General features: G+C 43.6%; 1 protein-coding gene across 1 annotated transcript in view; it reads left to right on the top strand.

Annotated features, from left to right (window-relative positions):
* Positions 1-26,141, top strand: part of FIG4 (FIG4 phosphoinositide 5-phosphatase) — an 88,025-nt gene that overhangs the window by 8,012 nt on the left and 53,872 nt on the right. Inside the window, exons 2-11 of the mRNA XM_048492888.1 lie at positions 1,955-2,053; positions 3,638-3,761; positions 4,399-4,555; positions 5,922-5,972; positions 7,753-7,901; positions 13,525-13,653; positions 15,450-15,550; positions 20,622-20,784; positions 21,233-21,330; positions 25,851-25,984. Coding sequence (XP_048348845.1) covers positions 1,955-2,053; positions 3,638-3,761; positions 4,399-4,555; positions 5,922-5,972; positions 7,753-7,901; positions 13,525-13,653; positions 15,450-15,550; positions 20,622-20,784; positions 21,233-21,330; positions 25,851-25,984 — 1,205 coding nt within the window. The remainder of the gene's footprint in view (positions 1-1,954; positions 2,054-3,637; positions 3,762-4,398; positions 4,556-5,921; positions 5,973-7,752; positions 7,902-13,524; positions 13,654-15,449; positions 15,551-20,621; positions 20,785-21,232; positions 21,331-25,850; positions 25,985-26,141) is intronic.

The raw sequence follows: 26,141 nt of genomic DNA, 5'->3' as shown, positions 1-26,141 counted from the left end.
GGGGAAACAGCATCACTTTCAATGTTATTTAAACAGGAAACCCCAGATTCTCCCTTTAAAGAGGATTTAAAAGGAGAATCTGGGCTCCCTAGTTTAAACAAGTGATGCTGGAATCCACCCCCAAACAGCATCATTTTCAGTGGTGTTTAAACTAGGGAGCCCAGATTCTCCTTTTAAATCCACCTTAAAGGGAGAATCTGGGGTTCCCAATTTAAACAACATTAAAAGTGATGCTATTTTGGGGTTGATTCTCACCCACCCTGAAACAGCATCACTTTCAATGTTAAAACTGGGGACCTCAGATTCTCCCTTTAAATCCTTGCCGGGGGGGGGGGGGGTTAAAAGGAAAATCTGGGGAAATTTGGAGGGTGCTTGCTGTCAGGGGTGCAATTGTTAAGCTAGCAGCACCAAACTTCCAGTGTATCTTTAGGAGACTCTCCTAATTATACCACCCAGGTTTTGTGCAGTTTGGTTCATGGGGTCCAAAGTTATGGACCCTCAAAAGTGCAGCAGCCCCATCTCCTATTAGCTCCCATTGGAAACAATGGGGGATGGGGCACCCCCTTTGGGAGTCCATAACTTTGGACTCCCTGAACCAAACCTCACCAAACCTGGGTGGAAGCATCAGGAGAGTCTCCCGAAACATCCCTGAAATATTGGTGCTGCTAGCCTAAAAACTGCGCCCTCTGCTGGCCAAAAACAGGAAAACACTGAAAATACAAAAAATCCCACAAACCTGCAGTTTTTGTGCCCTCCACAAGGGGGCACCCTGGGCAACTGCCCACTCTGCTCAATGGGAGGAACGCCTCTGGGTACTAGTCATTATAGTGTTGAGGTTATAACATTGACTTCTAGAACAAAACCTTCACTCTGTACATTAATTGGTAAGGACTCATTCCAAATTGGACCAAATTGTCCTGTCCCCTCCTTCCTGTCATATCGTGATTTTCTGTTACGGGGTTTCTAGGTTAGTGGGTCCTATGCTGCCACATAGGGGTTAAAGATTTGTCTTGTGTCTGCAGAGATCAAAGACAACTGCTTTAAATAAGCAGCTTTCTATAAAGCTTTGCATTTATGACTTGTGGAGTCTATCTTATTTAGTTTCTGCTAGGATGCCAGTCTGCTTATTCTTCCATGGAGGAAAACTACAATAGCAAAACTGGGCTTTCTTTGCATCAAATTTGGATGGTTTTCTTTTAGGCTTTGTAATTGGAGTAAAAATTCTATATAACCTAGGGCAGGGGTAGGGAACCTTTAACACTCAAAGAGCCATTTGGACCCGTTTTCCACGGGAAAAGAAAACACTTGGAGCCGCAAATAATTTTTGACATTTAAAATAAAGATAACACTATATATATTGGGTTTTTTACCTTTTACTCCGCTCATTCTGAGAAGCGCATGGATGCGTCCGCCCTGCTGCCTGCAGGGCGGGCAAGGATGCGGCCAGCAGCTCAGCCTCGCCGCTCCAACGGGGCGGGCGAGAGGGGAAGCCGGGCAATTGGTGCGCCCGCCCTGCTGCCTGCAGGGCAGGCAAGGATGAAGCCAGCAGCTCAGCCTTGCCGGCCGCCGGGAAAGCACCCGCCCCGCTCAAACGGGGCGGGTGAGAGGGGAAGCCCGCGGCGTGGCCCAGCCGGCCGCAGGCAATTGGTGCGCTTGCCCTGCTGCCTGCAGGGCGGGCATGGATGGGGCTGGTGGCTCGGCTCGTGGAGCCGCAGCGCAAGGGCAGAAGAGCCGCATGCGGCTCTCGAGCCGCAGGTTCCCTACCCCTGACCTAGGGATTGCATCTTTGTCTAGCTTACAAAAGTACTTAGAAGAAAAACTTTTACTTTTTCAAATGTTTTGCGTTATTCAGAAAGATTTTTGTCTGCCACTGCTTGGTATGTTTATGGGTATGTTAATAATGGTTTTATTGCTGCTTTTAACTTTCTGCAATATCTATTTCTGTCACATCCAGCGGTATTTTCTTGTTGGGAGCAATCATGCAGAAACCAAATACCGTGTTTTGAAAATTGATCGCACAGAACCAAAGGATTTAGTTGTTATTGATGATAGGGTGAGTACTTCACAATTTGAGGAATTCTGACGAGGAAAACAATATTAAAGAGTGATTTAATATTTCAACATATTGTATTCCTTTGAGTTTAAAACAACTCAAACTCTTTTTCCTTTAGCAAGTTGCTTTTCAGAAGCCATATTTATTTTTTGATATAGTTTCCCAATAGAGAAGCTAGGCTGAAGTATTTGAAAGAAGGGGATTGGTTGTTTTTTTTTAACTTCAGCTTGGAATGATTTCTTAAGAGAATGTGTTCTGGGAAGTATATCAAATAGAAAAAAATGGGTGAATACATTTTTAAGGTGGGTCCTCTTCTGCTGTGACTTGGGAATTGGAACGTGTGGGGGTGATTCATGAGTACCATCTCTAACACTATAGAAAGTGTGTTTCAGAAGAGGGACTGAGGCAGAGGCGAAGCTACAAGGGGACCAGGGGGTGCACGTTGCACCGGGAGCATGCCTGAGAGGGCGCAAAAATTCAGGTTTGTGGTTTTTGTATTTTTAGTGTTTTTTCAGTTTTTGGCCTGCAGGGGGCGCAGTTTTTAGGCTAGCAGCACCAAAATTTTCGGGTATCTTTAGGAGACTCTTCTGATGATAGTAGCCAGGTTTGGTGAGGTTTGGTTCAGGGGGTCCAAAGTTATGGACTCCCAAAGGGGTTGCCCCATCTCCCATTGTTTCCAATGGGAGCTAACAGGAGATGGGCCTGCTGCACCTTTGAGGGTCCATAAATTTGAACCCCCTGAACCAAACTTTACCAAACCTGGGTGGTATCATCAGGAGAGTCTCCTAAAGATACCCTGTATTTGGTGCTGCACCTAAAAACTGCGCTCCCTGCAGCCCAAAAACTGAACAAACACTAAAAAATACAAAAAACACAAACGAACATGGGGGGGGGGGGGGCACCAGGCTCCATTTTCCCTAGCTAGGTCTCTGGACTGAGGCATTCTTCCTCCTATCCTATTAAATTTACAGATGTAAAGTTTCTGTGAAAAGCAATAGGGAGATCTGCTAACAGTTGCTGCACTTATGGAAGAGACAGGGCAAGTTTGTTCCACCATCTTCCGTCTCGTTGCAGGCTCCCAATCTGTGTGGCTGTTAGACCTTATGGGGTCCTGGGAACCCAGAGCTAAACTTTACTGGGATCACAAATGGCTGTTGAGTAGCAGAGAATTTGGAAAAGATATGCTGTCCTCAGCCCCTTCTGCTGATGGATTCCCCCCCTCCCCCGCTCCCCAGATATTTAGCTATAAAAACTCACTGATGTAAATAAACTTGTTCATTTTAATGTATAGCAACGTATGTACATATTTGTGAGCATTATTTTACCTAAGAAATAACTGCTTTAATATGTTTTAAATGAATTAATGTTAATTAAACATTGTATGTTATTCCAGTTTAAGTTGGAATTACATTTTTTGTCTAAGGTCTCTTAAAAAGAATAGGAGGGTAGATGGATAATACCGCTACTGTTTTTTTCCATTAAGAAACAGATGCATTCCTTTCTATAGCAGTCTGTATATACGCTATCCAGTGTCATTTGAAGGGAATTCATTTTTGATAATGATTACACATTTTCATTTCTAAGCATGTATATACCCAGCAAGAAGTGAGAGAACTGCTTGGCCGTTTAGATTTGGGAAACAGGACAAAAATTGGACAGAAGGGCACCTCTGGACTTTCACGAGCAGTCTCTGCTTTTGGTATAGTAGGTAAGAAGAGTCATTTATTTATATTTTTCATATTATCAGGATATTGCGAATAGGATCTCCCACCCCCCCCCCCACCCCCACACACAACTTCCTTCTTCTCACAATATAAACTAAGGACCACTAGTAATGTGGAATAGTAATATGATGTACATCAAAATTTAACAGCCATTTTCATGTGAAGAACAAAAAAATATTGGCCAGTTATCCCCTATTAACTTAAAATGGTCATGGCACAGTCAGCCACAATGAAGCATCAGAGATTGATTAGGCTTCTGTAGTTCACCTGGGTTAACCTTTGATAGAAAAGATTTTTAGCATCCAGCAAATAATTTTGTAAATTGGAAAAATGTCCAAGTAAGCAGCCATTTTGAAAAGAACAGATTTTAATTTAGATTCATTTATGATTTAGAATACAATTTAAAAATTAATGCTTTCTATGCTACTGCTGGCCAGATTATTCAAAGAAAATAATTCACAAATGACAGTCTTTGCTATCTAAAGTTTTCTGACTTGTAAGAAACTATGAGATGTTGGAAACTATAAAAGGATTATAAAAAACAGAACAGTGTTTTCTTGAGTACAAAATCAAATATGAAGTACAAGTTACTATTAAAGCAATTTGCTCTGTTTTCTGTAGGTTTTGTCAGATTTTTAGAAGGTTATTACATTGTACTAATTACAAAGAGGAGAAAAATGGCAGATATTGGAGGGCACGCAATATATAAAATAGAAGATACAAATATGATCTATATTCCAAATGAATCTGTACGAGTGACTCATCCTGATGAAACAAGGTAAGTGATCCTGTACTCCAATCCTGATTTCCTCATAAGATTACAACTTTCCAAATGGATGATCAGGGCTTATTTAGTTAACATCTTTCATAGGGAACTGTGTGATAGATTTTATAAACCTTTATTTTTTATAACTATATCTCTAAAGAAAAGAATCCAACAAATATTTGGTATGTTAATCAAAATGTGAAATTTAGACTAACTACTCCATTATGCCTTGGCCCTTGCTGCCTCCTTAAGTTTGTACACCCACATTACTTTGTCCTTGGACTTCTGTGTTTTCCAGCTGCTCTTTTTTTAGTGTCCCTCTATCTGTCTGCTGGTTTACTCTACCCACTTTCATCAACTGGGTTCTCTGTCCCTCAGTGTTTAATAAATTTCCAGTATTCAGCATTTGCCCCTGACTGTACAGCTCTTCTTGTTCTTAAGAACTGTGCCATTTTCCCTCCACCCAGTGACGTAGGTATATATATTTTAATGGGGTGGGTTTGGTGACTAAGGGGTTTCCGGCTGTTCCATTCCAAGCATTATTTCAAGCAAGTTGGATATGTAATGGGAGGGGGTTGAACCCGAGAAACCCCCCCTTTACCTACCTCCACCATCGTCACCGCTCTCCCAAACATAATTTTGGGTTCACGTACAGAAAGTACACTGTTTGCAGACATACCGGTGTTGAGCAGTTTCATTCCAGCTTATGAACATTTTTAATGATTGCCAGAATGTTTTTAGGATAATTATGATGTAGTCAACTTTTTCTATGGCATGATATACTAACCAATTCTTTTTAGAAGGAATTATTCTAACTATTGCAGTAAATTAAATCTCTTTTTAGGTTCTTTACATATAATGTCTCTCCTCTTGTGTTTTCATGTACTTCACTATTCTGTCCCCTTAGTCCTAGCTGAAACTAATAGAGAGCCTGGCTGCCCATCAGAATTGGCTTATATAATGAAATATGTTTTTTGCCCTTGGATTGCTATCTGGAGAATACCAAAGTTAACTGTCTTTGCTATAGGAGCTTGATAGGCAGAATGCTATATAGTATATTAGATAGTTTGGGAATTATACAGGGATCGTGTTTTTTATAAGCAAGAATTCTATGCAATCTCAGATGCATAGGCTTTGTACTCTGTCATGAGCACAAATATTCGTGTCTGTTTTTTCTCTAATGGCATTTCTTTCTGGAGGAAAATTTTGCATTCACTAATGTTATAAGCATTCGGGCCAGACCAAACAGATTAATCAGTGTCTGTTGCAGCCATAGCACATTATAGATTATTGTTGCAGGAGAGGACAGAGTTCCAGGACCAAGAAAAGTGTTATGTAAAAATACTGTTTTAAACAAATCTGTTTTATTTTTGTTTAGATATCTTCGAATTTTTCAGAATGTGGATCTGTCTAGTAATTTTTATTTCAGGTATGTGTTTTGCATCAGGTCCACCTTACTATAGAATTATTATAATCTTTTAGTCAATGAAGGATCAGGGATTGTACTGTCTTTCCAAAAATAATATGGAAAGATGAAGATGTTAGACCAGTATTTCCATTTTTAAAAAATATAGTTATTATCATCTTAAATACTTCCTTAATGTAAAATGTACAGAAACAGAAAAACATAGAAATCTCTGTGTGATATCTCAGTGTTTAGAGGCCTCTAGTCACTGCAAAAACATTCCCAAGCTCCCTTCTTGTCCATTAAGCCCCTGTATGAGAGACAGTGTGATATAGTGGTTAAGAGTGTTGGCCTATCTGGGACACCTGGTTTCAAATCCCCGCCATGCCATGAATACTCACTGGGAGACCTTGGGCCTTTCACACACCCTCAGCCTAACCTAGCTCACAGTGTGGAAAAAATGTGAAGATAAAATGGAGGAGGAGGATAAAATGGAGGAGAGGAGAACAATATAAGCCATGTTGGGTCCCCACTGGGGAGAAAGATGGGATACAATGAAGTAAATAAATGTGTAGAAGAAGAGTAGAGTTTGGATTTATCCTGTGACTTTCTCTCCTGTAAGAAATCTCAAACCAGCTTACAAACTCCATTCACTTCCACTCCCTGTAGATATCTTGTGAGATAGATGGGGCTGAGAAAGTTCTGAGAGAACTGTGATTAGCCCAAGGTCATCCAGCAGGCTTCATGTTTAGGAGTGAGGATACAAATCCAGTTCACCAGATAAGAGTCTGCTGCTCATGTGGGAAAATGGGGAATCAAACCCAGTTCTCAAGATTAGAGTCACCTGCTCTTAACCACTACACCACGTTATAATGTGATCATTTTTCTTAATTGCCACCATCCATATTCTAAAATTCTTCTGCTTTTATATAGAAGGTAGTTCCACTTCTTGCTTTTGGCTCTATCTGGATGCCTAGTGGAGTGCTTGATCACTGAAAAAAAAATAAAAAAGCCTAGCTCTCAACAGCAATTGTAGGAGATTTTATAGCATTGATAGAAACGTTTGATCATGTATAGGTAGTAATGACAGAAGCCCTCTATCTCAGTTTAGAGTGATATGACCTATTCTTCAGAATATATTCAGAACTATTATTCAGAAAATAATTCCTTTCAAGCCCATTCTGTAGATTGAACCCCTGTGATCCCCCTTATCTGGAATGTGACAGTGTCTAACAATCTTCTGTCATCTGCCCACTAATCCTTCATATGGATGACATTCATACAGATATTCCCTTTTGTGATCATATTGTAATAATCTTGTGAGAAAGCTATGCTAGAGAGAGTTAATCCCAAAATCATCCAGGTTGTGTCATGGCGGAGCAGAATCCTTGTAGTCTGTGTACTCTGCCTCAGTTCCTTTTTGTGATTATTTGGGTTAGCTTTTGATCACCTAACCCAGGGGTTCCCCAACCTTTTTTATCCTGCAGGCATGTTTGGTATTGGGGCACAGCATGGTGGATGCAGCAACAAAATGGCTACCATAGTTTAACTTCAGTAACACATTGTAGATGCTTGTGGTGTGCAGGCAGCTGCTGCCAAAGAAACATTTTTAAAAAATTGTATAGCCAATCAAACGCCTTGCAGGGCAAAAGCCCTACCTGACTCCACCGACTTCCTTAAAAGACTTGGGCACCAGCGAAAGTATTGGTGGGTACTATGATGCCCTCTGATACCATGTTAGGGACCCCTGATCTAACCAAATGTTTTAGAGATGCTTCTGTAATCTTCTTTATTTGTGTCTTAGCTATAGCTATGATCTGTCCCACTCTCTTCAGTATAATCTTACTGTTCTAAGAATGCCTCTTGAGATACTTGGGACAGAAACAGCTCGAACCCGGCAGGAGAGTTTTGATATTTTTGAAGATGAGGGACTTGCTGCTCAGGGTGGAAGTGGTGAGTATGATTAAAACAGAAATAAGTCCTCACACAGGTATAAAGAATTATTTTAGCTCTAGAAGCAACTGTCTTCTTGTTGATCAATACTGTGTTGTAACAGCCTCAAGTTGAAATAAGATTACATAAGGTACCAATTACAACCAAGCAGGACTATGTTGCATTTAATTGTGTTAATAACTTGTGAGGACAGCTGGGCATGCTGATGTTTTTAGACAACTGATTATTCACCTGATTTATAGGCTGAGCAGATACACATTTGTTACATGAAATGTAAATACACTAGCAATAAAGCCTATTGTACTACAGATACAACTTGCTCTAGAAAACTGTTGGGGGGTTAACAGCAGCCACCAAAGGGGTCAACCGCTCCTGCCCTTCTTTCCCCCTTGGCCCTGTATCACCAGCTCCCTCCTTTTCCCGGATGCCTACATTGGCATGCAAGGGTTAATGGTGCCTACCAGTGAGGCTGACTCCTGCCTTTCCTCCCCCCTCGGCCCCGTTTCACCAGCTCCCTCCTCCTCTTCCTGGGCACCTGCTTCTCTTCCCAGATGCCTGTATTCATGGACATAGGTAAGGGAGGGGTTCTTGGGTTTGAAACCCCTCCATTCATGTCCGAAGCTCCGCCCCTCCATTTGTGGGTTTTAAAAACATTTTAGTGCTTTTTTGGTTTTTGGCCTGCAGGGGGTGCATTGTTTGGGCTAGCAGCACCAAACTTTCAGGGATTGTTTGGGGGACTCTCCTGATGACACTACCCAGGTTTGGTGAGGTTTGGTTCATAGGGTCCAAAGTTATGGACTCCCAAAGGGGGTTCCCCCATCCTCCATTGTTTCCAATGGAAGCTAATAGAAGATGAAGGCTACATCTTTGAGGGTCCATAACTTTGGATATCCTGAACCAAACTTCACCAAACTTGAGATGTACTATCAAGAGAGTCTCTTATTGATATCACCCAGGTTTTGTGAAGTTTGGTCCAGCGGGTCCAAAGCTATGGACTCCCAAAAGGGGTGCCCCCATCCCCCATTGTTTCCAATGGGAGCTAATAGGAGATGGGGGCTACACCTTTGAGGGTCCTACTTGGCTTTGGACCCCCCCTGAATAAACTTCATAATCCTGGATGAGCTTTATCATTAGGAGAGACTTTCCCTAAAAGATACCCTGAAAGTTTGGTGCTTCTATGCTAACCATGATGCACCCCTGACAGCCAGGCACCCTTAAGAATTTCCCCAGATTCTCCTTTTTAAAATCCACCCCCTTCGGCATGGATTTAAAGGGAGGAGAATCTGAAAGGTCGGAGTTTAGAAGAAGAAGAAGAGTTTGGATTTATATCCCCCCTTTCTCTCCTGTAGGAGACTCAAAGGGGCTTACAATCTCCTTGCCCTTGCTCCTTCACAACAAACACCCTGTGAGAGAGCTCCGAAAAGCTGTGACTAGCCCAGGGTTACCCAGCTGGCATGTGTGGGAGTGCACAGGCTAATCTGAATTCCCCAGATAAGCCTCCACAGCCCAAGTGGCAGAGCAAGGAATCAAACCCGGTTCCTCCAGAGTAGAATGCACCTGCTCTTAACCACTACACCACATTGAAAGTGATGCTGTTTCAGGGTGGGGGATAATCTACCCCAAAACAGCATCACTTTCAATGACCCCAGATTCTCCCTTTAAGGTGGATTTAAAAGGAGAATTTGGGCTCTCTAGTTTAAACACCATTGAAAGTGATGCTTTTTGGGGGTGGATTCCAGCATCACAGCAGCTGCCCGGTGGGGGGGGGGAGCGCAAAACTCAGATTTTGCACCAGGCTCCATTTACCCTTTGTGCCTCTGCCCAGAGGGGAGGGGCAGAGGAGGGCAGGGCAGGGGAGTCTGCCATCCCCGACCTTGGAGAGCTGCTTTTATAAGCGCTGGGCCAGGGGTGGGGCTTGGGGAGGTGTGGCCATGCCTTAGGGGCGGGTGGGGGTGTGGCTTCACCCCCGAACCCCCCCGTAAAAAATCTGTACCTACGTCCCTGCCTGTATTGCCGCACAACAGTTAGCAGCACATATGTAACTGCCAGCAGTTGCAACCCTCCTATGGGGAGCAGCTGATGCCTGTGCCTGCTCCTCCTCAGGCAGCTACAGATGGTACAGTGACTCTAATTATTCAGAAGTGGGGAAGAAGGGTGAGCGTGCGAGTCAGTGAGTATCCACCATGTTTTGCTGTTTTGTGTGTGTTGTTTTTTACCTGTTCTGTGTAAGCCCCACCCCCAAGCCATGTGTAAATGACAGTACGCTAGAAATGAGTAATGCAAGGTGATTGATTGGAAGTGAATCATCACCACCGTGGCAGGCCATTTATATAACAGGATTTTCTGTAGGGTATTAATTGTTCTAATAAATCCTGTTTTTTGTTCAGCTAAGCCAAATATGTTAATTTTTGTTAGTTTAATTATCCCTCCTTTTCTCAAGATATTGAAATTAATGGTTAACTGTCTTTCATCAGGATGTAGTGAGGATTGAGAGGGAAGCTGTTAACTAATAGGTAATCTTCAGGTCCAATAGGGGCATGATTAATAATTAGATGAGGTATCTTCCAGGGAGTCTGTAGAACTATCGTTTTTCTGGTACAGAAGTGTCCCTAATCACTCTCTTTCCATGATATTTCAAGGCTGCCTGTTAAGGAGGGAATTTCCAAAATACTGCTTGATTCTAGAGAGCTGAGACTCCCTAAGAGTGGTCAGCAGCAGTTCAAAAGCATAAAATCCCGACCAAAGGTCCCCCAGGGCAATTGTTCTGTTTCCAAGTGCAGCTGGGTCTCTGCTCTCATTCTGCGATGGTAATAGAGGGACTTTCTTTCTGTTTTTCACATACAAAATCTTGGGGACCAGAGATGGGATTCAGATGATTTGCAACAGTTTGCTAGAACCTGTAACTAATTTTTGTCTAGTTCACAGAACCGGTTCTGCCCCTCCCTTAAAACCCAGGCTCTTAAAGGGAAAGCATCTTTCCCTTTAAGAAGAAGAAGAAGAAGAGTTTGGATTTATATCCCCCGCCCCTTTCTCTCCTGCAGGAGACTCAAAGGGGCTTACAATCTCCTTGCCCTTCCCCCCTCACAACAAACCCCCTGTGAGGTAGGTGGGGCTGAGAGAGCTCCGAGAAGCTGTGACTAGCCCAAGGTCACCCAGCTGGCGTTTGTGGGAGTGCGCAGGCTAACCTGAATTCCCCAGATAAGCCTCCACAGCTCAGGTGGCAGAGCTGGGAATCAAACCCGGTTCCTCCAGATTAGATACATGAGCTCTTAACCTCCTACCCCACTGTGGCCCCCCAAAGGCCCAGCTGGCCTTTTGGGGCGAGAGGGAAGCCTTCTGCCAGCCCCCCCAAGGGCCCAGCTGGCCTTTTGACGAACTTTCCTCTTAAGAGCCCTAAGGGGGGGACTGAAGCCAGCCTAGAAAGTGGAGCTTACCAGGCAGGAGTGGGAGGGAGACCTCCAGGCCCTGCCGGTTACCTGAAACTGAAGCAGAGCCTCCAAAAGTGAGTGGGAGTTGGGGTGGTGGCGTGACCCGGGCTGTTGGGGGCCAGGCAGAAGCCTTCCCTCTCCCTCCAACCACCCCCAAAGGCCAGCTGGGCCCTTGGGAGCCCAGCAGAAGCAGAAGCAGCAGTGGCATAGTGGTTAAGAGCAGGTGTACTCTGATCTGGAAGAACCAGGTTTGATTCCCCGCTCTGCCACCTGAGCTGTTGAGGCTTATCTGGGGAATTCAGATTAGCCTGTACACTCCAACACTCGCCAGCTGTACACTCCCCCTACTCCCCCTCAAAAGGTCAGCTGGGCCTTTAGGGGGCCAGCAGAAGTTCTCCTCCCCCAACCATTCCAAAAGGCCAGCTGGGCCCTTGGGGTGCCAGTAGAAGCCTTCCCTCTCCCCCTACTCCCCCCAAAAGGCCAGCTGGGCCCTTGGGGTGTGTGACAAATGCCCATATTTGGGAAGTGGTTTCCAGGGAGAGACTGCCCTGAAATAATTAAGTCCTGCCCAGTCCTGATTGACTGGAGGAAATTGCCAGGGAGAAGAAAAGGAGGCAGCTGGAGTGCTGAGGGTTCTTTGGTCTTGGTTCGTTCTTGGACTAGGTTCCAGAAAGCTGAGTGCAGATCAGGGAGAGAGATCTGTTGCTTCTTGTGCGTTCTGACAAGATGTCAGACTGCTCTATTCAGGCTGAGGAGGCTTGAAAGAGTGTGAGGAAAAGCCCTGGGCTTGGTGGAAGGTGAATCCGCTGCTCAGGTGCTTGGCAGCTTGGCTGTCCAGGCTAGTGTCTGTCCAACCTCAGTTCAAAACCCAGTCAGGAGAAGACCAGTCCAGAAAGGGGGCAGTTAGGCCTTAACAGGGACTGAAAGGGAAGGGGGCGAGTGTTAAGCCAGAGTCCTTCCAGTCTTACTTGGGTGGTTAAGTGAATTGGAAAGGGTGTGGAACAGAGAAAATCTAGTGTCTCTGTGTGTAACAACTAAAAGCTGAAACCTCTGTGAGAGAAAGCTGAAGTAAATCAGAACCTGTGTGTTTGATGAAGCTTTATTTATTTATTTATTATTATTATATTTGTAGACCGCCCCATCCCCTAAGGGCTCTAAGAACCAGAACCTCTTTAAGAGAAGGAGTAAAGTGGCCACCTGTGTGTGACCAAACAGAAAACTTTACTGTAACTGACTGAATAACCTCTCAAGAAATAAGTATTGCTGTCTGTAACCAACAAGCGTTTAAAACCTCTCAAGTCAGCTGAGAAGCCATCAGTTCTAGCCAAATAAACTTTAAAAATTCTGTTTCACGTTGCCAGAGAGTTCCAGCGTATTTTCCTGTGTGTCTACAAAGGGTGGTGTCTGGCTGTGTAAAAGGCAAAACTCTCTCACAGAGTTTCCCTCCATTTGTTTTGTCAGGGGCTTTATTTTTTCCTCTGGGGAGAGTTGGAGTGAGGCAGACTCCAGAAAGGGAGTCTGAGCGTCCAATCCCTGCTACAGGGTGCCAGTAGAAGCTTTCCCTCTCCCCCTACTCCCCCCGAAAGGTCAGTTGTGCCCTTGGGGGCCTGGCAGAAGCTGTCCTTCTGCCCCCAACCACCCCAAAAGTCCAGCTGGGCTCTTGGGGATCCGGCAGAAGCCTTCCCTCTCCCCCCCCACTCCTCCCAAAAGGCCAGCTGGACCCTTGGGGTCCCAGTAGAAGCCTTCCCTCTCCCCCTACTCCCTCCAAAAGGTCAGTTGGCCCCTTGGAGGCCTGGCAGAAGCCTTCTCTCTCCCCCCAACCACCCCAAAAGGCCAGGTGGGTCCTTGGAGGGCCAGCAGAATGCTTCCCTCTCCTCCCACTCCCCGCAAAAGGCCAGCTGGGCACTTGGGGTGCCAGTAGAAGCCTCCCCTCTCCCCCTGCTCTCCCCAAAAGGTCATTTGGGCCCTTTGGGGCCCGGCAGCAGCCTTCCCTCTCCCCCCCCCAACCACCCCAAAAGGCCAGCTTGGCCCTTGGGGGGCTAACAGAAGGCTTCCCTCTCCCCACAAAAGGCCACCTAGTAGCTTTCTTTCCCCACCAAATACGTTTATTAGTACTTTGAGTTAGGCTATAATACGACTTTCTAAAACCCACATTACACAGACACTTAGGTTTCATTTGCAATATTTTTTTTCAGGTGTATTTGGCATTTGCAGTGAACCTTACAGAAAATATGTGTGGAATGGCAAACTGCTGGATGTAGTCAAAACTGCTGTTCATCGTGACTGGATGTTGTATATCATTCATGGATTTTGTGGACAGTCAAGTATCCTTCTACTGTTAGCTGTTAATATTCATTATGATAAAAGGTTTGATCATTAGATCAGTGATCAGTGATTCTGGTAACATACAATACCACTTATGGTAAGTATTTTTATGCATTCAGATTAAGAAATCCATTCACAACTTCAATAGCTGGATTTCAAGAATCTCTTGGTTCTAAGAGCTGGGAAATGGAGAGATGAGTTTCCAGATTAATTGGTTGCATATATAATGAAGCATGCTGAAGGCAAATTCTTATTCTAAGCATGAACGTTATGAAAAACCATGCATGGGGTGGTGTTGCCAGAGAAGAAATAGGATTCAGGCAGGCTTCATTTACCTACTACTATGACAATGTCTGTTACTTAGCTTCATTATTCAGACCTCGAGAGATACTCATTTTGGAGTGGATAGCAGGAAAACTAACAGAGCAGAATTACTGTAAAATGTGTTAAAAACAACCTGAAAGGGATAAAAAGCAAAGGAAGAGATAAAATAGCTTATTTTTATTGCAACTGTAAATATTAAGTGTAAGATATTATTCTGATCCATTCTATCTTTCCTTGCATCTTCAGAGTTTCAATTAAAACATTGAACAAACAAATAAATCTCAGTACAAATAGCAATATAAATGAATTCAGTAACTTCCTTTGAGATTGCAGTAGATCTCTAAGGAGGGAGGGGCTGCTACTCAGTGGAAGAGCCACTGTGTTCCATTCAGAGGCCCTTTCTGCACGGCGGCGGAAACGCAGCTCTACTGGCATAAATTATGCCGGTGGAGGCTCGGGGGCTGCTTGCATGGCAGCATCCAAGCAGCCCCGCAGATCCACCACACTGGAGAGGCGGCTCCACACAGAGCTGCCTCCGGTCCGTCACCTCCACTGACCTGGCTGTCCAGCGTTGCTCTGGAGGGCTGCAGGGACCCGCCCACGCTGCCCTCCGACCTCCAGATGCTGTCCTCATAATAATTTAGGTGCATCTTTCAGTGGATAGGCTACTGAATATGCCACAGTCATTTCATATTGGGCTGTTCAGTTGTGGGTAAGAAGGGTTCACTTGTGGTTATGTGTCAGAGCACCAAAGAATTCTTATCACACCCAGAAAATGTGTATCAGTTATACATTCAACAGAGTGCAATGCCTCTGTGGCTTTGGTGAAATTCTGGGAGATGCAGTGGCCATCTTCTGAGTATTCATAAACATGTGGGAATCTTTCTTTGTATGCTCTCAAGACGCTTACTGTGTCTCTGTGCACCTGCACAGTAAGTATTAACCTGAAACTGAATCATGGCTCTAATGAGAGCTCTTTTGTTACTTGAGAGAAATCTCATCCTCTGTTTCCTTTTCTGAAAATAAAATATAGGGTTGGATCTAAAATTTGGTTCCCATTAATAGAAGGCACTTTATTAGTGGATCTGAACTTTTTTGCCTCCCCAGTCCCAGTATAGCCTACAGAGCTCCCAAAATGATCTTGTCCCACAGGAGCAACATTTTGCAGCGATCAGTTGGTGACAATGGGAGCAGGGAAACAGCAAAGTTTCATGCCGCTGGTGGAAGTCTTTTCTGTTGAAGGAAAATTTAGTCTGGACAGCATGCAACGTATTATGATTAATGTAGTTTCCTTTTTGTAGAGGCTTTGAACAGCAACAGAATTAGATACTTTAAAAATCAATGTTGAGAAATTTTGTGAACATGCTGTTCTTTTTTTAAAAATGAGAACGATAAATTTGATGTGCCCATTTATATTTGTCCTATACTAAGTGACAATGAATGATCTGTGAACCTTAATGTGGCTTCTTAGAACTGCTCATTTATGGTCGTCCAGTGTATGTCACCCTGATAGCGAGAAGATCAAGTAAATTTGCTGGAACACGGTTTTTAAAAAGAGGAGCAAATTGTGAGGTAAAACAGATAATCTGTTTCTTTATTGTGTGAACACTGTATGAAGACATGTTTTTTACATGGGCGACAAGACCAAGTACTTTAACTTTGTGAGACGCTTACTTTGCACCATCTTGGCTGACATCAAAGCAACCCTTCCAAACATGTAAACCTTAGATTTTTGATGATTATAATTCTAACAAACGCTGTTTTAAAAATGGATTTGCAGCGTTTATGCTTAAGAATTCTTTTATGGCATACTAAAAACCTGTGAATTATTGAACAGTGATAGCTATGATCTAATTCATAATGTCTTTTTTCTAGGCTATAGTGTGTGATTACAGTCATACTACAATCAATATAGCTAATTCTTATCATGGCCAGATCTCTGGGTACTTAAATCCAGAAACTGTAGCCATAAACAGACAAAACAGGTTTTTCTACAAGCTGAGAGGACCCTAATTTTGTAGAAAAATCTAATTTTTTTTGATGGGAGGCTTAAAATGATGGGAAGGAGCAAAGCCATTTTCAGGGCTGTTTCAACCTTCAAAAGTGGGGCCAGATCTTGCAGCAAACACTGGGTGGCTTTCAATCACATCATTTGCTTGATTAACTCAGATACACCTGCTTAATACTATTTAACAGACGGATTAGACTGTTAAATGTAACGGATTAGACTTTTTAATGGTTAATTTTAAAAGGTGCAGTTAGCCAGAGCAGGAGCACCAAAGTGTTAACCGGAGCTCAACCTCATTGGTTGGCTGAAATGCAGAAGTCAGGAGCCACAGATAGGGTGCGTTGGCTGATATAAAAGCAGGAAAAGCCTGTCAGAAAAACAGATAGGGAGATTTCAAAGTTTTGAAAGCAGCTTGTGAGCTTGTGTGACACATAAATCATGTCAGTCCTCAGAGTCAGTCAGGGGAAATTGTGTCTAAGGGCAGAGAGAGCCTTAGACAAAGGGAGAAAGGCTAAGGGGGCTTGTATCCTCAGAGAGATCTCAGACTGAGAGGAAAGAGCCTTGTTTCCACAAAAGGCTAGGAGGCCCGGTGGTAGTGGAAAACAAGAGGGAAACTGAATTCACGGGAACACTCCTAATACCACACAAAGTGCTTGGCTATTGTCTCATGAGGAGACGCTCCCAGATATAGAACCGGAGAGGTTCTGAGGGTGTTTAGCTTAACTGGCAGAGTTAAGAGTGGGTTAATCTGTCCCAAGCCAGTGTGAGACCCTTTGGAGTTTAAGGGTGGGAGTTTTAGGAAAATGTTCAGAACTGTGTGGAAAAGGTTTACCCTAATCTGAGACACCTGTGCTTATGTGAAACTATATGTGAAATAATCTGTAAACTGAAACACTTACACATTGTTTTATCAAAAGATTGCTTTTTCACATGCAAATGCACAGAATTTTGCCACAACTTGTATAATACTGGGGTCTCTGTCTTAAAGCAAGACAGATATGGAAGGAGTACATTTCAGCCGCACCTGTTATGTGTGAACTGGGTTAATAAAGGAAAAATTAGAGAGTCCCTTTCCTCTCTGTAAAATCTGCAGTGGAGAAGAATGTGTGCGATAGATTCCACATCCCTTGAATTGCAGATACAACTTCTTGACTCACATGAGATTTTATAAAACTTCCCAAGTAATACAGCTGAAGGAAAGGCATCAAAGTGGGCTCTGGAGAAAGCCCAGTGGCATTTTGTTGAAGTAATAACAGATGAATAAGAAACTGCAGAGATGCACTTCCTTATCCTGAAGGACTTTTATAAGTGTATTCATGTAAACATTAAATAAGGAGGCCAAAAGACACCCTTGTTTCACCTCCTTCTGTGAATGTATGGGATCAGTTAGGTGCACCTCATATGAATATCTTACCAGCAAGGTAGTATTTTCATGTAATTTGATAGCTAAATAGACATCTATTGATGGTGGATTCTGCAAGTTTTGCCCATAAACAACTCCATGGGACATTATCAAAGGCAGTTTTTAAATTAACAAAGGCTGCAAATCAGGAACCATCAGTAGTGCAAACATATTTCTCTATCGGGTAATCTAATACTAAGCAATGGGCCATAGTTGAGCAGCCTTTACAAACACCTGCTTGTTCCTCTTCCAAAAGTTTTTCACTATCCAGCCCAGAGGCATAGCTGGGCCAGAGTGCGCCCGGTGTGCACTCTGGCTTTTTCGCCCCCCCCCCATGGCGGCGCGCCCCTCCCACTTCCACTCCCACTCTCACTCCCACTCACTTTAGAAAACCTAATAGTAGGTTTCCTAAAGTAGGTGTGGGGGGCACCGCAGGGGGACTTCTGTGGGGGGGGAATCACGCCGCCCCCCGCGGCGCTGCCCCCCCCACTTCTACTTCCACTTACTTTAGAAAACCGAGGAGGCTGGAGAACAGGCCTTCCTGTTCTGGTGGGAACTACATTTTCCAGGGTCTCCTGGGAAATGTAGTTCCCACCGGAACAGGAAGGCCTGTTCTGCAGCCTGCTGGGTTTCCTAAAGTAAGTGTGGGGGGGGCGCCGCGGGGGGGGCACTGCGGGGGGGGATCCTTGGCCCCAGTGCCCCATTAAAGCATTACTTCCAAGTAATCACTTACTTTAGAAAGCCAGGCAGGCTGGAGGGAACAGGCCTTCCTGTTCTGGTGGGAACTACATTTCCCAGGAGACCCTGGGAAATGTAGTTCCCCACCAAGTGAACAGGAAAACCTGTTCAACAGCCTAACCATTTTGCCCCTAAAGGAATGAGCAGTGCTACCCAGGCGGGGGAGGGGCCAGGGGTGGATTTTAAGCCCACGTGACCCCAAATCCGTGCGCCATACAATAGATGCGTCGTGGGTACACCCTCCCCCCTGGGAGCTTTGCCGCTGATCCAGCCAATGTGGTATAAGTCAGAATAAGTCAGAAGTTGCAGTCCCTACTTTGCTATGATCTTGAGTCAGTCACATACTGTTGACCTAACCTACCTCACAAGTAGAGATGCTAACTGACAGATGGGGCCTGGAGATTTCCTGGAATTACAACTCATATTCAAAGATCAGTTCTCATGAACGGTTGCTTTAGAGGGTGGACTCTGTGGCATTATGCTCCATCTCCAAATCTCCAGGAATTTCTCAAACCAGTGTTGGCAGTCCTACTGTTGGGGTTGTTGTGAGGTAAAATGGAGGAGAGGAGAATGCTATAAGCAGTTTGGGTTCCCACTGTGGAAAAAAAACAAGGTATAAATGAAGTAACTAATAAACATAACTGAAGATGGGAGGTCAGATATAAGGTAGATTTGTTAGTGGATGTAAAGGAGAGAAGGAAGCAGGGAAGCCTCCTTGGAATTGCCAGGAAAATGAAAAAGAAAATAATGTGGGGAAGGATATACAGGGAGACAATCAGTTGCTCCCTCCAAAAGTCCTTGCTGGTTCCCCACCATGGAACTGGGTCCAGCCTGGAAGTTATAACATGCAACTTGACCTGGTCAGCCAGCGCAGGTGGCCATTGTTTTCATGGGTGAAGGCTCCTATAAGAAGGGAAGCAGGGAAAACTGAAGATGGTGAGAAACTACAGGTAGACTGGTTGGTGGGTGAGAAGGAAGCAGCAAAAGGAGCGGCTGTGGAGGCTTTCAGGAAAGGAAGGAAGAAATAGAGGAGTGAGGGGAAATGTTGATGTTGTTTGCCAGTCAATGTAATGCTCAGTATGGCCATATCTGTTTAAACTTTAAACCAGACATTTGAGCCACGAACAGATAAGTCAATTCTTTCTACAAACCTGGGGGGAAAAGCTAGGTTTGCAGAAAAATGGGGGCATTTGGCTGTTAAAAACAATAAAATAATAGAAACTGTGTCTGCAGGTTAACATATCAGTAGCCACTGAGATCGAGTTGTGAGATCTCAGTGGCCATTTTTGAGGTTGTTATACAACTACAATATTGTCAGTCCTTCCAAGATTTGGTTTCTGCAAGTCAAAGAATGGGGCAGGGAAGGGGAGAAACTGAAAAAATAAATTATGGGACACAAGGAAGTAGGGCAAGGGAAGAGAAGAAGGAGAAACTGAAGTGGAGGAGAAAAGAAGAAAGTTGTTAGGTGAGAGAGAAGAAAGGGGAAAAGGCTGGTGGTGGGGAAGCTGAAGATGGGGGCAGATAGCAGTAGATTTTGTGGGTCGGGGAGAAAAGAAAATGAAGAGGCTATGGAGGGGATGAGGGGATGGGGGAAAGGAAATAGTGTAGAGAGTGAGATAGATGATAAAAATGAGATGCCCCTTATAATTTCTGATGGATTTCCCACTTGTAATTTTATAATAGCAAATGTTTCCTTGTGCCTTTTGGAGTTAGGATTCTTCTGATAAAATAGCCTAACAAGTTGTCATCATGTTTGTTGAAGTAGACAATTGTGCAGAAACCATGAATGGTGTTTGGGTTACACCTCAAACTGATTTTTTAAAAAACTCAGTGAATAATTAAATTGTCACTGCCAAGTGGACATAGCAATGATTATAAGCATAGATCATTTTATAAGGGAGTTCAGGACAGACTCATGGAGGATAGGTCCATCAAGAGCTGCTATCCAAGGTGAGATAAGCCCTGAATACCAGTGCTAAGAGGCAACATCAGGAAACAGTCTTGGCCTCTATCCTTTTTGCTGGCTGTCCGGGTCAACTGGTTGACCCCTTTGTGAAACAGTTTTCTGATCCAGTAGGGCTCTGCTAGTGCTTGATTCTGCAGATGCAAGAGGTTATTCAGAATAGCTTGACATTAGTTTGTGTCACTGTAGAAATCGGCATTGAGTGACTAGAAATTGGTATTGAGGCATGAGTGTACTTGGGAATGCATTAGGAAAATTTGATTAAGTTTATTAAACTTGTGCTGAGTTTTTCGTACAGCCTTAGAAAGTTAGTTCAGAAAAAGCACAACTTAAATTTGATCAGGCATTCCTCAAAAGAAATGGTTTTAGGACTAGTATTCTATAGTTGGATTTAAACTGGAGGTTCATACCCTAATAGAAGTGGGGCTCAGCACTGCCACTTGTAGAATTTATCAAACCAATGGTTAGCTAAGTTTTCACTTCTGTGTCAGAAACTGAAAATGTGGAATAATCTACTTTTGTTTTTGTCTAGGGAGATGTAGCTAATGAAGTAGAAACTGAACAAATACTCTGTGATGCTTCAGTGATGTCATTCTCAGCTGGGAGCTATTCATCTTATGTCCAAGTGCGAGGTTCTGTGCCTCTGTATTGGTCTCAGGATATTTCAACCATGATGCCTAAACCTCCGATTACATGTATGATATTGAATATAGATTGTATTATTTTAACACCACTATATATATGCATAATGTCTGGACTAGGCTCCATTAACCCATCAGTTGCAAAGGACACAAGATGTCTTCCCTCCTGCAGATCAGAGAAACAACCTTTGGATTGAGCTGGTGGGTCAGAGGGGTGCCTCTTTGTGCCACACACCTAAGTTCCAAACACTGACCTGGGACTAAAGTTCTTGTAAACATTTTTATTTTATTCTCCCCACCATCCTTCTGCTGACAGCCTGCAGGAAAATCTCAGAGATTCTGTAGGCCTCCTTTGAGTCTTTGGTGGAGAATGATTCACTTAGTAATGTTCTCCTAGCACTTCTGTGGGTCAGACCAATGTTCATGCTCTGTTTCTTCTGAGACAACCACCTCAGGACCCTCTGTACAGTTTCACCTAATAATAGTTGTTGTTTTTTCCTAGTGGACCAGGCAGATCCATTCGCACGTGTTGCTGCTCTTCATTTTGATCAGATGCTCCAGAGGTTTGGCTCCCCCATCATAATTCTGAATCTTGTAAAGGTAAAGTCTAGTTTTATTTTGATTTAAGTTGGCCACACATAAATGCATGAACTTCCCTGTGGCTTGAACTCATTTCTTGTAGTCATTCTTGCCTATTTGAAAGATTGTTTAGACCAGGGTGTTTTTTAAGAGCCTTGGCAAGCTAGTAATGAAAAATATCATTAGATATGAGATACAAAGTAGCTCAGGTGATAACTTCCATTGAATCCATTTTAATTGGTAGCACATTTGTGCTCTTCTTTACGGAACATTTCATCAGCATTCTGTTGTATTTACAGATAGAATTTATTTTATATTTTAAACATTGTTTCTAGTTTTTTTTATTATGCGAAAACTGTATCTTGCACTTTTTAAAGGAAGGCATCTGAATGCAAGGCTATTTATCTGCAATCCAATTGTCTTCTGCGTGTGTGTGTGTGTGTGTGTGTGTGTGTGTGTGTGTGTGTGTGTGTGTGTGTGTGTGTGTGTGTGTGTGTGTGTGTGTGTGTGTGTGTGTGTGTGTGTGTGTGTGGTGTGTGTGTGTGTGTGTGTGTGGTGTGTGTGTGTGTGTGTGGTGTGTGTGTGTGTGTGTGTGTGTGTGTGTGTGTGTGTGTGTGTGTGTGTGTGTGTGTGTGTGCGTGTGTGTGTGTGTGTGTGTGTGTGTGTGTGTGTGTGTGTGTGTGTGTGTGTGTGTGTGTGTGTGTGTGTGTGTGTGTGTGTGTGTGTGTGTGTGTGTGTGTGTGTGTGTGTGTGTGTGTGTGTGTGTGTGTGTGTGTGTGTGTAAAAATCTTTACTTGTCCTCCCCCATTCTGAAGCTGGATGACTTTTAGGCTATTCTACAAGTGACCTTTGAAGTGTCATCAAATACTTTTTATTGTAAGAAATTGTGATGGCTAATGGCCAACAATAAAATCTATCTATATCATCTTTACTAGTAATGTGTTAGTAATTCAACATAATTGTGACTTCCAGTGAAGACATTTTAACACTGTCTTCTGAAACCCAGAGTGATTCTCTGACTTGGGAGGCTATCACATTCTGAAAATGGTACTCAAAACATCTATATAATAATTTCCCAACCTGTGCATCGTGACCCAAAAGTAGGTCATAGACTTTTGAAGTTTTATTGATTTAAGTAAGTGCTTGCTTGGATGTAGCAAATAATAGTTATAGAACACGCAAATTTAAAATGCAAGAAACCAATGCCTGTCAACAGGAGCATATCTATAGAAAATGGCACCCGTGGCAAACTCAGTATGCTCCCCTCAACTTCTTGTGATCTGGATGTTATGCCCCTATTGATACACCCCAAGATTGCACTAGCCTTTTTTGTTGCTGCATCACACTGACTGATAATATTTAACTTACTGCCCACCTGTACCCCGAGATCTTGTACTCACACACTCAGTAGTGTTTCCTCCACCCAGAGAGAAAGGGGAAAGGAAAGAGAGGGAAAGGGAGAGGAAGAGGGATAGAAAGGGGGAAGAGAGAGCTGTAGTGGTGGGTCAGGGGGAAATGTCACCCATGTTCCTAACTGCTGCCACCACAAGAAAAACCTATGATTTCTTTAAAATTGAGATTAATTTACTTCCAAGCAAGTGACATTGCGGTTGGGAGGAGACTGGGGCAGGAACAGACCAGGGAGGGCGCTCTTACCCTGGCCTTCCCCCCCCCCCCAGTCTGCTCCCAGCTGCCACTTGCCTGGAAGTAAATTTTCTTAATCTTAAAGCAAGCATAGGCTTTTGCTGCAGAGGCGGCAGCCAGGAGAAAAAATGGCCAATGTCCTCCCACACTGTTGCCACACACACAAAAACCCTATGGTTGCTTTAAAATTCAGATTAACTTACTTCCAGGCGAGCAGCAGCTGGGAGAAGACTGGGGGCTGGGACAAGGCCAGGGAAAGAGTGCCCTCCTGGACCTTTCCCCACCCCGAAGCTGGAGTCTAAACTAATAGGGTCTGAACTTGCTGAGAGGGAAAGACACTTTGTGGTAGTAATGTGTAGCTCCATGAAACTGTCTATCCAGGGTGACACAATGTTGAAAAAGGCAAACTGTATGCTAGGAATCACCAGGAAAGGGATTAAAAACAAATATCTATATATATAAAAAGCAAACCGTCCATTTGTGAGTCATGCTCTAACTCCAAAACCACTGGACAGATTGCTTTCAAATTTTCACACAACATGCCTTTCCAATGCAGGCAGGTTTTCGGATATTCACATTGCTGAAATTCAATACCTGAGCCAGGTAAAACAACTTTTTCCTGGCGCACCAGGCCATGAATCTGGTTGTGTTTAACTGTCACCCTTAGAATGTTCGTGCAGCATGTCTGTGGCCTGAGGGGTTGGTATGCCCTTATAATGTTTGCGCAGATGGCCAGAGATGAGCATTGAAAACAGTAAATAGGTAATACTGTTAGGTGATACGAGTGGAAGTGGAACTTTGCCGTGTGAGACGTCAGGTGGGGTTCCCCCCCCCCACATGCAGGTAACTTTCACTCTCTGTGCCTCACCCACTACTACCACACAACACACATACTCTCATACACATCCAGCTCATCCTCACACACCTCACTCTGCCCTCCCTCACATCCAACCACCACTTACCCACTTCCTCACCCATATTCGCCACAGCTCTCTTTTACTAAAAGCGAGCTGGAGTTTGCCTTTTTCTTCTAAGAAAATCTGTGGGATGGGGGCGAACCAACACCACTGGCTCCGCTTCTTTTGCACGTGGCCCTTTAAGAACCCAGGGAGCTGGCCTTGATCTGAGCGCCTCACCACCCTGCCTCTGCTGCCTGACTGGGATAGCCTGCTTGCCCCAGTTCTGCCTTACCCAAGCCAAGACTGTTTGTGTCAACCAGCCTCATGGACAGCGGGATTCGCACTCTGGACAGTTCCGTTGTGGAATGGAAAGGGTTACCTTATACTAAAAAAACAAGACACCACCATATAACAATGTGAATTGAAAAGGGAAAGAGGGATTCCATGGACATCTGTGTGGGTTGTGGACTGTGATGAGAAGGACAATTGCCACAGCAACGCGTGGCCAGGCCCCGCTAGTTCTAAATATTATAATACCCCTGTATGATAAGGCCTAATATAGAATACTATGTTTAGTTTTGGACCTTATCTTGAAAAGGACATTGCGAAGCTAGAAGAAGTATAGAAGAGGGCAGCAACAATGATTAAGAGGTTGAAGTGCCTTTCCTGTGAGGAATAGCTAAAAGTTTGCTACTTTTCATTTAGAAAAGAGACTATTAAAGGAGACATGATAGAGATTTATAAAATTAAGCATATCTTCAGCACCATCCTTCTTGCTACACACCCCAAGGAGCATTGCACTAAGCAGGTAGCAACCTCCTTGTGACACATGCTCCTCAACCTGGATCAGGGCATTTTCAGTTGTAGCCCCCAGTCTGGTAGAACTCTCTGGGCTCTGCGGAACCTGGCTCAGTTCTGCAGGGCCTGTAAGACTGAGATGATCTGCCAGGCTTATGGTTGAGGACAGTGATGGGGTCATCCAGTGATGGGTTCATCCCTTTCTCCTGCCCTCCCGTCTCCTTTCTTTTCCCCTCTACTTTCTTTTTGCTCACTCTTTTACCCCTTTTTGCTTGTTCTGTCTTTTCTTTTTGTTTTCCCTGGTTTGAGATTTGAGGTTTCTACTCTTTTTGTTCTTTTTTTGAACAGAGGAAAATGGGAGAGGGAGTGAAAGATAGGGAATGAAAAAAGCTAGATCAGAATAATTAACGTGCATTTTCATTTTTACAATTCCATTGCTTTCATGTCGAGTTTTAAGAAATTGAGTGTCACTTGCTGTTGCCATATCTTTTCACATAAAAGTATATTTTACTTTTTGAGATAATTGGGTTTATGTCAGCAAAATTAAAATGGATCATTTGAGGGTGAGTTTTCTGTGAAAACCACCCTTCTGCTGAATAATGAGAGATTAAGATATATGAGGATGCAGTTTTCATTTATTTACATTGAAACATATAAGTACTTCCCAATGGAGAGCAACCGCAACAGAAGCACAAATAATAATAATCTGATATATTTCAGTATTATGTAGAATTATTTCTCTCATAACAATAACCAGCCACTTGTAGAAAAGGCAAAAAGTTTTTAAAAATTGCAGGTTATTAGCAGTGAGCCGTAAGGAAAGACCTTATCTTTGCCCCATGCAACATGCTAGTAAATACTGATGACCTTTCTTGCCTCCATTGATATATATCTGAAGCAAAATTGTGCTTGCAGAACATGAGATGGAGCATCTTGAGTTGAGCAAAATGAACAGGTAGGGATAGCAATCTGCTGAGCTTAAAGAGGTCTGGGCCAGTGACTCCTTTTCTATGACTTTGTCATCCTGGTGCCTTCCGTGACTGAATGTTCACAAAATGCTGCCCAACCTTTGTGGGCAATTTCATTTGTACGATGCATTAGAATTGTATGTACCAAGTATGTACGTACCAAGTATTTTTGCTCTGAACTCACGTTGCTGGTGAACATATGTCCATACTCAGTTAATGTTTCTTTTTGAAGGAGCGTGAAAAAAGGAAGCATGAGAGGATACTGAGTGAAGAACTCGTTAATGCCGTGACCTACCTCAATCAGTTTTTACCTCCTGAACATGCTATTGTTTATATTCCTTGGGACATGGCCAAATACACGAAGAGGTGAGTGTCTCTGTATCTAAAGCAGCAGTACTAAAAATGTGAATCAGATCTCCCTCAGGGAGAGTACTTCCAATTGTGAGAGCATAATGAAGTTTCATCATGAACTTTTAAAAACTTCGGCGGGGTGGGAACAGGACAAAGTTAGAGACAAAGTTCC

Source organism: Sphaerodactylus townsendi, linkage group LG01, assembly GCF_021028975.2.
Source record: "Sphaerodactylus townsendi isolate TG3544 linkage group LG01, MPM_Stown_v2.3, whole genome shotgun sequence".
Taxonomy (NCBI): Eukaryota; Metazoa; Chordata; class Lepidosauria; order Squamata; family Sphaerodactylidae; genus Sphaerodactylus; species Sphaerodactylus townsendi.
This window is presented reverse-complemented; position numbering and strand designations above follow the sequence as displayed.